This window comes from Acomys russatus, chromosome 24, assembly GCF_903995435.1.
Source record: "Acomys russatus chromosome 24, mAcoRus1.1, whole genome shotgun sequence".
NCBI lineage: Eukaryota > Metazoa > Chordata > Mammalia > Rodentia > Muridae > Acomys > Acomys russatus.
This window is the reverse complement of record NC_067160.1, coordinates 48,761,887-48,775,702: the sequence shown is the minus strand read 5'-3', so window position 1 is coordinate 48,775,702 and position 13,816 is coordinate 48,761,887. Positions and strand designations below refer to the sequence as shown.

At 43.9% G+C, this 13,816-nt stretch overlaps 1 protein-coding gene across 4 annotated transcripts in view; it reads left to right on the top strand.

Annotated features, from left to right (window-relative positions):
• The window catches only part of Mapkap1 (MAPK associated protein 1), a 212,760-nt gene that overhangs the window by 120,094 nt on the left and 78,850 nt on the right, over nt 1-13,816 (top strand). For all 4 annotated transcript variants that reach the window (XM_051166492.1, XM_051166493.1, XM_051166489.1 and 1 more), the window contains one exon: nt 3,201-3,310. In XM_051166492.1, coding sequence (XP_051022449.1) covers nt 3,201-3,310 — 110 coding nt within the window. The remainder of the gene's footprint in view (nt 1-3,200; nt 3,311-13,816) is intronic.

The following is a 13,816-nucleotide window of genomic DNA, read 5'->3' as shown; positions in this document are numbered from 1 at the left end:
ACCTACACAAGAATCCCACAGAGGTGCAGGAGGGCATTGTCTCGGCTTAGTACTCCCAGAATACCCTGTCCTGACCCCAGATGTTGTATCTGTGTGTGACCTAACCTGTCCATGCCAGCCAGGGGACATTAGGTACGGCTAGCAGCATGCTTTGCCTATAAGTCCATTGTCTTCTCAGTCTCAAACCCAATGTCCTCTGTGGAATAAGAGCAGCTTTAAAAGATGTATTGCAATAGATGTTGTAGAAAGCCCATAAAAAACGCTGAATGTAAAGAAATGAGGCATAAAACCCAGACTGTTTGGAAGTCAAGCTGAGAACTGTGGTAGCAGATCTCCATTTCTATTTATTAAATGGGAGCCTAACTTAATAGCCACGCCTAGCTGGGTAATAAGACCACTACTTTTGCATTCTTCACCCTCAGAACCCCCTCCTGTGTGTCTGCATGCCCAAAAAAGACCCAAATGTGTGTTTGTCTGGAGGTAAAGAGGTGTATACCTCACAGGAGGAAGCTCACTAGGTGGAGCCGAGTGTGGTCTGCAGGGCAGAGCCACCTTCTCTTTTTAATGTGCGTGCTTTTACGGAAATGGAGCCCCAGAGTAAGATAGCACACACTCATGGACGCACATTCCAAGTGCTGCTTTGCCCCTTCCCTTCACTGTTGTTTTCATTTTCCTCTCATGAACCTTGCTACCCTGGCTTCAGCTTGGAGGCTGTAAAGGAAGATGGAGAGCCGAGTTACCTCAGAATGATCACTATCGTTAACATTCACGGGTGGTTCACTTATCATTCCTGACTGCACAGACATGGCAGCCGCGCGGAAGCGTCCGCAGGTGTAGCATGGTGATACATATTACATTGTGCCACAATGGATTTATGTATTCTGTAACAAAAGAAAAGTGTAATGAAAAAATACAGAAGGTAATCCTTTATTCCTCTGCTACACAATTTATCAGTAAGGCCTGTGGATGGGAAGTGCCAGGGATTTCCTCTGCTTGCTTTAACCTTGTCACCCAGGTATGTTTTGGTAAAATGACAGAAAAATACAGGCTGGGGATTTTTCCTTTGCTTTAAACCTTTTAAAAGGACACTTTGAATTTATGGAAGTTAGTCCAGATACAAAACTGCCTGTTAAGCCCTTTGCCAAAAAAGTTGAGCACACTGGCTTGGAATGACGCTACCAGCCGGCCACAGAACAGGAAGCAATGCAGCAGTTTATAAAAAGGCAAAATTACCATCATTCAGGTAGCTTCCAGGTGGATGAGAGTTTGTGCGGCCTGGCCCAGTACTAGTTTGCAAATTCCCCGAGAACTTGTGTTTCTTTTTGGCCCTACTCATCTATCACCTAACATACTGTCACAGATGGAGGACATACTAACTTCTAAGGAGAAAGCTTGGGAAGGCAGATCTGAGTGTGGTTGATTGGCATTTGTTCCAATAGTCACTGGCCTGGTGCCAAAGCAAACACCCGCAAGTTTTTAAATGCACAGGGCCCTTTACATATCAGTGCTCTTGCCAGAGTATCGCTTACAGCGTCACTCCCAAAATAGAGAGTTTTTAAAGAGCTATTTCTTATTTTGCTTTGATCAGTAAAATAAACTTTTAAAGATTGTTCTGGGATGAGGTCCAGCTTCTGAGGTAAAGAATGGCTGGGGCTCAGGCATGATTCAGTAACAAAGTGTTCAGTAAAATTAGCTTGACAGTTCTCAGGCCTGCTGTTCGATAGCAAGAACCTTCACCAAGTTAAAATGGATGATTGTGCTGGCCAGAGCAGCATCAGCTTTGTGTTTTTTAACAAATGGAACGTCAAGGATTAAACAGCAAGCTGTATGGAGAGGGGTGCTGTGGATATGTCTCTGTGTTAGGGAAACAAATTGGGTCTTTGGTTTGAGATCAGCCCGTAGCCCCTGTGGAGAACCAGCCACCTAGATGGGTCTAACCTGGGCTTCTAACCTGTTCTGCCATTGGGAAGCTTTCCCAGGGCTTGGCTTTTCTTTCAGATTTCTTGTCAGTGTTAAGTTCTGCCGTGGTTTTTGGCTATGTTCCCCTTTGAGATTCTTATGGGGAAGTGGGAATGTGACCAAACTCCTTACAGCAATTCTCGTATTACGGAATTGGAAACTCTGGTCCCATTTTTTACATGTGCTACTTGGAATTAGCCTGTTTTGTTCCAGTGCCCAAGCGTAGGGGGTCGTATTTGTGACACTTGTCACTGCGGTTAACAGTCTCTGAAGTTCCATCCACCTGGGTGATGGACTACTGGGTATTTTTGTGGTTGTTTTGTTTTTAGCATACTTGTTGTTTGTTTGTTTGCTATTATTTTCCTTTTTCTTTTTCCATCTAGTTGAATCCTTCTCCAACCTAATTTGACTAGGAAGCTTGCAAGCTGTGTTAGTGTTTTGTCTTTCATTTATTTTTGCTTAAACTAATATTTTGCTTGATTTTCTAGGACTGAATAAATTTTTTATAGTAAAGTATGCACAGATTGTGTATTAAAAGCTGGATGGGCTGGGCATAGTGGGACACACCTTTAATACCAGGGGAGAGGCGGAGCTCTCTGAGTTTGAGGCCATCCTGGTCTATATAGTGAGACCCTGTCTCAAAACAAACCAAAATAACAACAGAAGATGGATGGACAGACCAATGTTCTACTGGACAGTTACAAAGAACCTTTTCTTGTTCTCTGGTACGCCAAGGGGCGTATTGTGACCCTAGTGTCTGCCTGTAGTGACATCCACTGACATAAGTCAGGTTCTGTCAGTTGTCGGTCCTTGTTGCAGGATTTGGCTCCCAAGCCCAAATGGAGACTCCTGCGCCTCTAAGCCAAGCTGACCAATTAGGTTCAGTGTGCAAGATTAGAGAAGCAGGCACCGACCCTGACCTAGTTCACTCGGTGCTACTTATATTTAAATGCCCTCACAGATACCTGAGAAGTAGGTGTTTTGTTTTCCCAAGACAGGTTTTTGGTTTTTTGTTTGTTTTTGTGCAGCCTTGTCTGTCCTGGAACTGGCTCTGTAGACCTGGCTGCTGGCCTTGAACTCAGATATCCACCTGTCTCTGTCTCCTGAGTGTTGGGATTAAAGGTGTGCGCCACCACACCCAGCAGATTTCTTATCTGGCATTATCTGTGCTATTACTTTGAAGCTTTCCCAGGTATAGTGAAAGTTGTAGTGATAACTGTCTTGTGCTTGTCTTCCTACAGAAATGCTGCTCATGGGTTCTCCCTTATTCAGGTGGACAACACGAAGGTCACCATGAAGGAGATCTTGCTAAAGGCAGTGAAGCGAAGAAAAGGATCCCAGAAAATTTCAGGTGGGTTAGTTAGATTATACTGTGGCAGTAGGAGCTTAACAGTTAGTTAAAAGGCTGTGTGTGTGTGTGTGTGTGTGTGTGTGTGTGTGTGTAAGAGCACAGTGCGCGTGCATGCGTGTGTGTGTATGTGTGTGTGTAAGAGAGAGAGAGAGAGAGCGCAGTGTGTATGTGTCTGTGTGGTCTTGTACCTGTGCACATGCACACATATGTGATGTCTGGCTACATTGTTTTGGATATCCTTTCTAGAAGGCTGATTAGCAAGACTATAGTTTAGGGGGGGAAAAGTGAGTTTTAAAGCTTCCTCTGGACCTCAGAAAGAACTGAGTCTGAATGGCATTTGTGAGAAGAATGTGTTCAAATCAGTTATGGCACCCAATCATTAATAATTTATGGTAAACTTTTTGAGTTTACCGTTAGTTAATGTAAATTTGTCTTAAAATCTAAACCAAGAGTCAGGTGTGGTGGTGCACACCTGTAATCCCAGCACTCAGGAGGCAGAGGCAGGTGGATCTCTGTGAGTTTGAGGCCAGCCTGGTCTACAAAAAAAGTAAGGACAGCCAAGACTATACAGACAAACCCTGTCTCAAAAAACAAGCAAACATAAAGATCCAAGCCGAGGAATAAGAAGCATAGCTTGGTGGCAGAGGCTTGCCCAGCATGTGCATGGTCCAGGTTTCTGTCCCCAGCACCACAGGAATCAAAATTAAACCTTAAGCTTGAATTACTGCTTCTCATTTCATGTCTTCACACAATTTTACACTGGGGCATTTTCAATTACTAGGATTCACGATATGGGCGTAGGAGGACATTCTTTCCATTTTCACTAAATGAGGGCAATCTTACAAAGATGGCTTTAAAAAGATAAATTGTTTGATGCACCCATGTAGTTATTAATCTCTAACTCCTCATTAACCATCTTTTGGGGGGCAGAAAATAGGCTTGTGCTATTAGATATGATACTTAAAGGATATAGAACACAAATATTACCAATATTAAGGAACAGTTCTTTTCAAGAATAATTCAAAGATTTATCCACTGTACTAAATTGTACTGTACAGACTACTGTACTAAAAGTCAGCCCGTATATGGCAAGTCAAGTGTCTTAGCTTTGTAAGTGAAGGGAATTTTTAAAAATACCTTTGAGCTCACCTTTTGGAAAGGAAGAGGGCATTGCTCAGCTTGAGGAAAATAGTTGTGTTCTCTTTTTAAGGGAGGCATATAATCTGTTCCAGATTTAATTAGCTATCTTCAGATGAAAGCTGAAGTTTTAATAAAAGTTAGAAGAGATAACACAGTGAAGGACACGGATGAGCTGTCTCAAGGCCATATTCCAGGGGAACGATAAGAGCTGTAAAAAATGGCAGAGGAGAGCAATTGAATGGAGCAATGAAAATCTGATTCTCATAAAAGAGAGAGAGAGGGAGATGCTGGTAGGGGCGGTTGTGGATGAGACCTGCTAGCGTCTGCAAGCAATTTGGATGCGTGCCAGGAGTCATTGTTCACCCTCGGCTGTGGCGGCTCTGTCCAGATGTGCCAACTGCACGTTTCGGCTTTTGCCAGCTGACTGCGCCGTTTGATAACCAGCTCTCTGGATGCCCATCACTGGCCGCAGAGATAGAATTAAATGATGATGATCTTCCCACAAGTTGGGAGAGGAAACAATGCATATAAATCTTGATTTCATCTCAGCGTGAGAAGTCTTTATCCATCATCACTCATAATGAACAAGTCGTTAGCTGGGATGAATGGTGCTCTGCTTTTTCCAAACACCTCTTTTGTTCATTTTTTGGGTGACTTTTATCTATTGCATGGGGGTCAAACCTCTTTGCATTTAGGGGATGATTGAAGAGGCACAGCCTCTCCATCCCAGGGGAGAGTAGATGTGTGGGGTTCCAGGTGCCAATCTAATAGCTTTTAAATAGCTTCAGATACTCAAGGGTATTTAATGAGCACTCACTCTGTAGAGTCAGGGGTCTTTGCTCTCTATGTCTTTTACATAATAGTGAGTTTTGTAACAGTTATTTATGTTCTAAGAATGCATTGTTTTGAGTTGTCTAGGAAGGAGATGCAACTTTTTTTTAGCCTTCTCAATAGAACTTGACCTGCCAGTGACATTTGTGGGTTTTGTTGTTGTTGTTGTTTTGTTTTGCTTTTAGAATGTGAAACCCCAATAAACTTACAGGGATACAGCTGAGCCAGCGTCCTTCCTTCTGTCTCCAGCCATCTCTGTCCAGTCTTATATTTGTTTATCTGTGTCTGCCCCCCCAATCCACATTATGTGCTGTCAGGCACACGTGCACAGTTGCATGTGCTTCCTTATGCTCACCTTATGTGTACACTCGGCCTTTACATCAGTCTCTGCCATATCCTTGGCAAAAGCTTAGGATTTATTATCCAAGGTATTATTTACTACTGTTCGCACTACTGTAGCCACTTGAGATTGACACGTTTACATATATTGCTCTCCATTTTCTTATGTCAAGAAGCATTTCAAAGTAAACCTTTTCACTTGCTGTAAGAGTCTGTTTTCAGAAGTTGAAGGGTCACCAGTTTGGCAAAGATTTATTTAGGGTTTACACAGAAGAGGTGGCATTCATGGTTGTGGTTTGAACTTTGTACTGGGGAGTAGGCTTCTTTTCAAGAGTGACTAAGAAAATCCTCTTTAACACAGAAGAAAGTAAATTTACTTAGTAAAAATCATTGTTGCCCACACATGGCTATGAGGTACTTAGATTTTCCCCATTAGCTCAGGAACTCTATTGTGAACTTGGTGGGAAGATGTCTGGCACAGTGACCTGCTTCATCGCCTTGGCAAGGACAGGGCTTGTGTGCTGGGCTCTCTCCTCCAGCAGCGTTAGCCTGATGGATTACACTTGTCTCTACCACTGTGACTCAGCTCAAGTGAGAAGACAGGCGATGACACTTGAAACTGAGCAACGTGAGTGCTGCATGAAGCCTGTGGTTCCCGTACTGTTCAGTCATCAGAGGCCAGCCAGAGAACAAGACCGAGGAGCCCTTCCACTCCTTCCACACACACCTAGCTTCTCTCAGCTTTCTCTGGCCTGACCATACGGCTTCATTTAATAATAGCAGCAAGTGGGGAATTTGAATGATCCCATTATTAAATCAAATTGTGGACTTAATGACAGTCCCAGTACCAAATACTCTTGTCCTTTCCTCTGGTGCTTACTTAGTTTGTTTTCTTTCTTTCTTTCTTTCTTTCTTTCTTTCTTTCTTTCTTTCTTTCCTCTTTTAAAGAAAAAAAGTAGTAAGTATGGGGTGGGGGGGGGGAACAAACCCTAAAACCTCAGTTTAAACATATATCTTTGTTAAAGGAAACCTTGGGGGCTTTAAAAATAATTTTTGCCTTTTAGGATAGATAGTAACTTGTACTTTATAGAAGTTTGTAGAACTTTACAGAAGATAGTAGCTTTTGTAAAGTCTTGATGTGCATTGTTTGTAGTTATTTCATCAGGTCATAGCTATTGACGAACACTGCAGGGGGTTTCCCTATTAATATTCATGTACTTAGCTATAGTCATTTATTCACAGTGTGTTCCAGTCAGATCTCTGGGAAGACAAATTTTTAAAGCCTTATTTTTAAATATCTCCTCCAAAGTTTCAGGTGTTTTTTTTTTTTTTTCATTTTATCATTGACCTACTTGGCATCTGGAGGAGTCTCCTTGCATCAGTGGCAAATAGTAAATAGAGAGTAAAGTAAACAAAATGCATTCACTAATTTTAACAGTTGGGTGGGAGAGTTTTTGGCACAGTGAAGATAGATCACTGTCAGATCCCTGGATTTAGTGAGTGAAATATACTAACTTGTCATTTAGTGAATAAAAGCCTTAGTCAGTTTCTCAGTTTATAGGATCGCCCTTCTGATTGTGGCCTTGGGCTTGTTGGCATTTTGTTTAGTTGTTGCCTTTATACTGTTGTTCCTCAGCCGTCACATGTCCTGAAGCATGCTGGTGTGACAGAGATGCTGCTGAGAAATGGAAGCATGTCAGTTCAGTTCACACCATCACAGAAACACAGGGACCTCCCACTCTGCAGCACGAAGACTTAGAATAGGATTTGCCCAGGAGAGGTCTATGTGGCTCTGCTTGTTTATGCATTCTCATTTTGAAATGGGGCCATTTTTCTGTTATCTGCCGAAAGGAGTAGAAAAGCATGCTAATGATTTTCCTTAATGACCCTATTCTTGCCTTTTGAAGTGTAGACATACTTTATTAGTTTGAGTTTCTTTTTTTTTTTAAGTTCTTACAGTATTATTTTCTTTTCAATATTCATTACTGCTTGTCTCGGAAAATTCCACCTAGAAAAGTGTTAACTTTGCCAGGGAGCTCCCTCTCAGCCTCTTTATTGAGAGTCAGAGGCAGCATTTGCCCACCACTTTACTGTGCTTCACTTGCTGCTTCTCAAGGAGACCATGCTGAGGCGCGCGGGGAGGGGACACTGGTGGTGGAGGGGAGCAGCAGCACAGACGGTGCACGGGATTCTGTGTGGCAGACAGACGATACATCGATGGAGTCTTCAGTTCCCCATGAACAGTTCATGTAGAGCCTGCATGTTGACTCCGAGCGCACTGGTAGCCAGCTGTGTTGTGTATGCGTCTATTCCTCATGCTCCCTATTCCTCAGACATTGCTTGAGTGCAGGGAGACAGTGGCACAACAAGATGCTTCCCAAGGAAAACCCCATACACTCCAGATACAAAGGAGACATGAGCGGTACAGAACACGAACACAGGCAGAGGAGCTCACTGCATCACACAGGAAGGGTGCTCAGGGAATTCCCCCTTTCCTGGGAACTGCACACTTGAACAGAGCCCTTCTCTTGTACACTGTGAAGACCTGAAGAGGGAGGGCACTTCCATCAGAGCAGTGGCTTATATTTCACTGCAAAAGGAACATTCTAGTTTCCTGTGCTGTTTAACTGACTTAGCTGAAGTTGTAGTACAGTTGACCCTTAAGAGACATACAACAGGTGCTCACACAATCAGCAGTACCATCATCTACCTCGTCCCAGAGCCACCACACCCAGTCTTCAGTCTTGGATTTTCCCATCCCCTCTCCCCGTGCCATGAGTGTTACCTCTAGAGCATATCTTGAGTCTGTCCTAGCCACTGTGACTTTTCATCTGAAACACTGCCACAAATCCCTGGTTGGCTTTCCTGCCACTGCTCTTAGCCTCTCCAGCCTGTGGTCTATACAGAGAGACCCTGTGAAATGTGAATCAGATCATAGCTGCTCCAAACTCTTTAAGGATAACTATCTGTGTTCAGAATAAAATCCAAACTTATAGTCATTGAAAAATACACTGGGCCCCAAGGAGAGGATAGGGCATATAGACTGGGAACCCAAAGAAAGGAAAGAACTGGGAGTTAATATGGAAGGACGTGCAGAGTGGATGACACTCCAGCGGGCACAGGTCAGGCGATGACCTCAGCAAGGGCGAGGGCAGCATCAGAGCCTGTGTCCTCAGCCACAGGAGGCCTCACATTCATGCCAGACAGGCAGAATACAAATGAATGTTCTATTTATCATGCGTGTCTTAGGGGCATTTGTGACAGGAAGGAGTTGGTCTTTGTAGAAGCAGGATCTGTTTGGGGGCAGGGAGCTGAGAGCTGTGAACCCATGTGTCTTTGTGCTGTTACAGATACCACTCACTGCACTCAAGCTACACGAGCACACTGGAGAGGGGTGGGGTGTGTGTTTTACAGATACAGAAACACCGAGAGGGGAACATGGCGCTCTGTGGTGTCAGGAGCTGTGATGACTGTGTGGATGTAATCAGAATCTTCCAGGCCTCACTTTCCTTTGCTCTGAGAGAAGCTAGTTACCCAGATTTCCACAGCAAGTGAATGGCGAGCCTAAATTAGAGCCCAGGCTTCTTTGACCTCAAAGCCCATACTCCTTTTATTTGTACCATGTTGCTTATTAGAACCCTAATGGGAGAACAAATTTAAAATTCTGTAAACAGAAATGTTCGTTGATTGTGAAATCTAAATGCACTAGGGAAGAGCAACATTTAGAGGAACCCCATGGTGAATCTCAACATAAAGCCAGGAATTCTTTTTGTAATTGCACAGTTTGTCTGTATTGGTGTCAGTTCTAATGTTTTATGTCTAGCTTTCTTAAAGCAACATACACCTGGCCTGAACTGCCCTATTAGGAAGGGAAAACTCAGGGGCTAGGGATGTGGTTCAGTGGTAGAATACTTGCCAGGAATATGTGCGGCCCTGTGTGCCAACCACAGTACCACAAGAAGCGGGGCACATGTTTGTAATGGAGTCAACATTTTAATACTTGTGAGCCTAAAATGCTGTGTACTCCTGTGAGCACAAGTGTCTTTTGCATAGGGCCAGAGACCCAGTGCCCTTTCTTCTGTGGAAGAAAGCTTGTGAGCCAGCACCAATGTGCAGGCTCCCTATCCTGTAGCTGATATTCCTAAGAAGAAAGGGAACATAGGAACATCTAAATGGTGCCTGTTCACTTCTGCAAAAAGTAGTAATTTCTGCAGACAACTACACCTCATTATGAGAAAAATAAGTAATCACACTGATGCCACTCATGCATGGGGGCTGAGTAAGAAATAAAGAGTCAACATTTGGTGTCTAGTGACCCTGTGGGAAAATGCTAGAGTAAATTAGGATTGCTAGGCGGTTAAATGTGTAACTCAGAGGTGCCCCAGGCAAGAAGCTCGTAGTTAAATATTCCTTCCTGACACCTTTCTCTGCCTCTTTATCTTGTTGTTTGATCTCACCTGAGCCTCCCTCTGTCTAGACTGCTCCGAGCCTCCTGATGGATCTTCTCAAGCATAGAGCAGAGCACGTTAAAGATGGCATTGCAGTCAACTATTTTATCCAGAAAGCCTGGAAATTTAGAGAATTTATGTCAAGCAAAAATCTTTTGGAACCACTTTAGAGACCCAATTATTTTAGAAGGGTGTTATGAGCTCTCACAACTGCCACATCAGAGCGACTTGAAATATATCATTCACCAAAACCGCATTTGACCAGCACTTACTCTTTCTACTAGTCGCTAATCTTTCAGAAGTTCCTTTTCCATTACAAAATCTATTCATTCACTTCATCCAGGGCAGTCACAGCATGGATTAGATTAATGAAAAGGCAAAACGAAAGGAAGGGAGAAGACACACACTGGCCATGTGGTGGTACCGAGGTGTACACAGCTCCAAGAGAAGGGACATGTCCCTGGGCCCACTGGGGATTTAGCTTTAGCTCTCTGGAAATACTACTGTACTAAGTGTGCATTTTGATGGTAAGCTGCTGCCTGGTTGTAGAAATGCCTAGAAGGTCAAGGGTCTGCTTAGAATGAAAGAACTGTAACGCACTTGTGATCTGCCCTCCCAGCCTCACTCCCCTCAGCTCTGAAATGAAGAGGGTGAGTAAAGACTCATTCATGTACTGTGTGTACTTAATCGAGGTGTGGCTCTGAGATGCCACTTGGTTTACAGATGTCATCAAATGCTACATCAGTGCCAGTGCCACACTGGAAAGTCACAGGAAAAGAGACACTAAAATGTAGTAGATCTCCTAGCAGAAGCATCACAGGAAAGGAACTACAGTGATTAAAAACTACTGGGTGGGGCAGGGACCCAAGCAGAAATGCTCTGTAGTCATTTCTTTGACATCTTTTTTAAGATTAACCTGGACTTTGCTGTGCAGCTAAATGAAAATGTCTCAAGCAGAAGAGATGCAGTCAGAGAATATAGACACCTCCCGTCATGAGCACAGGAAAGTGGCCTTAGAACCTAGGCAGGTGCCAGATCTGACGAGGCAAGCTCTGGTGGAAAATGCAGACTGGAGGAGGTGGGCCCATTTGTTAGGGCGGGTGATGTAGTGCTTGCGAGTAGGCAGTAGGGATCTCCTGATGCCCAAGACGCTTCCTGATAGCTGGGGAGGCAGCAGATAAACAGGCAGCTGTAATGCCATGAATGTAATAAGCAGAAGGTAATTACAGAACCAGAGTGTGTAAGGGGAGGGATACCTTGGTCCAGTCAGAGAAAATTGTCAGAATGTGCTTTCTGACAGAGGCTAGAGGAACGTGAGGAGGAACAGGATTGAATGCTCAGACTGCTGTTATTCCCACCCTAGGAGGAGCTTGGAGTCTGAGGGTAAGGTGCTCATTTGGGGCTAAGTCATGTTTGTAAAGCATGTTAAATTTGATCTTTACTTTGATGGCAAGAGGGCACACCATTAAAAGGAGGGCAATCTAACCGGGGTTTCTTTTCAAACACTGCGTGTGTGTGCATTGAGGGGAAGACATGAGTACAGAGGCTCCTGAGGAAGCAGGGCAGCAGATGACGGAGCCCTGGATGCTGATGTGCGAAGTGCTGTGTTCAGGTAGGAGAGGCAGGATAGCAGTCAGAGTCTCATTTCCTTCCTGGAGCTGAAGTGCGGTTGGGAGCATTAGAGTGGATTGAAGCTGTAGCCTGGGCTCCTGGAGCTGATCTTAGAAGATCAAGGGAGGAAATGACCTCAGCAGTTACTGTGGAAAACACTTTGGAGGTGTGTCCAACAAAGAGTGTGTAGTTTACTTGAATTTCCTTTTAAGTTTTTACTCAATTCTCATACAGATAGGGACACAGACTAGTGTTTTGTGGGCACATATTGTCTCTGGTGTTTGTTTGTATGGGTCTGTGTGACATGTGTGCATGCTACAGTGCACATGTGGAGGTGAGAGGACAACTTTTTGGAAATCAGTTTCCTTCTTCCAGGCATTGAATGTAGGTTGCCAGACTTGACAGGAAGCACCTTTACCTGCTAAGCCTTCTTGTTAGCCCTCATTTTTACTAATTATTTATATATTGGTTTCTTTTTTTAAATATATTTTATTGATTTATTCATATTACACCTCAATTGTTATCCCATCCCTTGTATCCTCCCATTCCTCCCTCCCTCCTAGTTTCCCCTTACTCCCCTCCCCTGTGACTGTGACTGAGGGGGATTTCCTCCCCCTGTATATGCTCATAGGGTATCAAGTCTCTTCTTGGTAGCCTGCTATCCTTCCTCTGAGTGCCACCAGGCCTCCCCATCAAGGGGACATGGTCAAATATGAGGCACCAGAGTTCATGTGAAAGTGAGACCCCACTCTCCATTCAACTGTGGAGAATGTCCTGACCATTGGCCAGATCTGGGTAGGGGTTCGAATTTTATTGCACGTATTGTTCTTGGCTGGTGCCATAGTTTGAGCAGGACCCTTGGGCCCAGATCCTCCCATCATAATGTTCTTCTTGTAGGTTTCTAGGACCCTCTGGATCCTTCTATTTCCCCATTCTCCCATGCTTCTCTCACCTAGAGTCCCAATAGGATGTCCTCCCCTCTGTCCCACTTTCCTGGTAAGTGAAGACTTTCATGGGACATCGCCCTTGGGCTAGTATGCAGATATAAGTGAGTATATACCATTTGACTCTTTCTGCTTATGGGTTAACTCACTCATTATGATCATTTCTAGCTCAATCCATTTGTCCACAAACTTTGGGAATTCCTTATTTTTAATAGCTGAGAAGTATTCTATAGTGTAAATGTACCACAGTTTCTTTATCCATATATTGGTTTCTTTAAGAGAGGCTCTAACTAGCCTGGAACTTATGTGTAGACCAGGCTGGCTTGGGACTCATATGAGATTGACCTGCCCCTGCCTGCTGGGATTAAAGTCATATGACATAGTTCCTGGCCCCTTTTGCTTTTTTATGTGACTTACATCTGTCAAGCCAGCTCATAATAAATGAGAGATATCTATGTGGTTTCAAACGTGTATATGATCTTATGTCTGCTTTTTTCATTCACACACACTAAGCATTATTCTGTATGAGAATGACCATGCTTTTTTGTTTTCCTGGTTAAATGTGTTTAACCTAACAATTAAGTTATTTAGATTATTTCTGACTTTTCAGATACATGAAGAGATCAGTCTTTTTTTTTTTTTTTTTTTTTTTGGTTTTTCAAGACAGGGTCTCTCTGTGTAGCCTTGGCTGTCCTGGACTCGCTTTGTAGACTAGGCTGGCCTCGAACTTACAGCGATCCACCTGCCTCTGCCTCCCGAGTGCTGGGATTAAAGGCGTGCGCCACCACCGCCCGGCTGAGATCAGTCTTTTATGACTATTTTTTGCATATTTGTGCTAGACTTAAAGTATGAGATTACGGGTCAGTGGTATGCTTACTGGAATACTGAGGGCTGGGGAGTTTGCTCAGTGGGTAAATGCCTGCCACACTCTTGTAAGGCCCTAAGTTCAGATCTGCAAAGCTGGGCGTGGTCATATACTTCTGTGACTCCAGCATTAGAAGATGGAGGCAGACAGATCCCTGGAGCTTACCTGCCCCACTTCAGACACACACACATACACACACAGAGAGAGGGGGGAGGGAGGGAGGGAGGGAGGAAGGAAGAGAGAGAGAGAGAGAGAGAGAGAGAGAGAGAGAGAGAGAGAGAGAGATCATCTTTCAAGCAGCTGTTAGATATCATGTCACTCCTGGAGT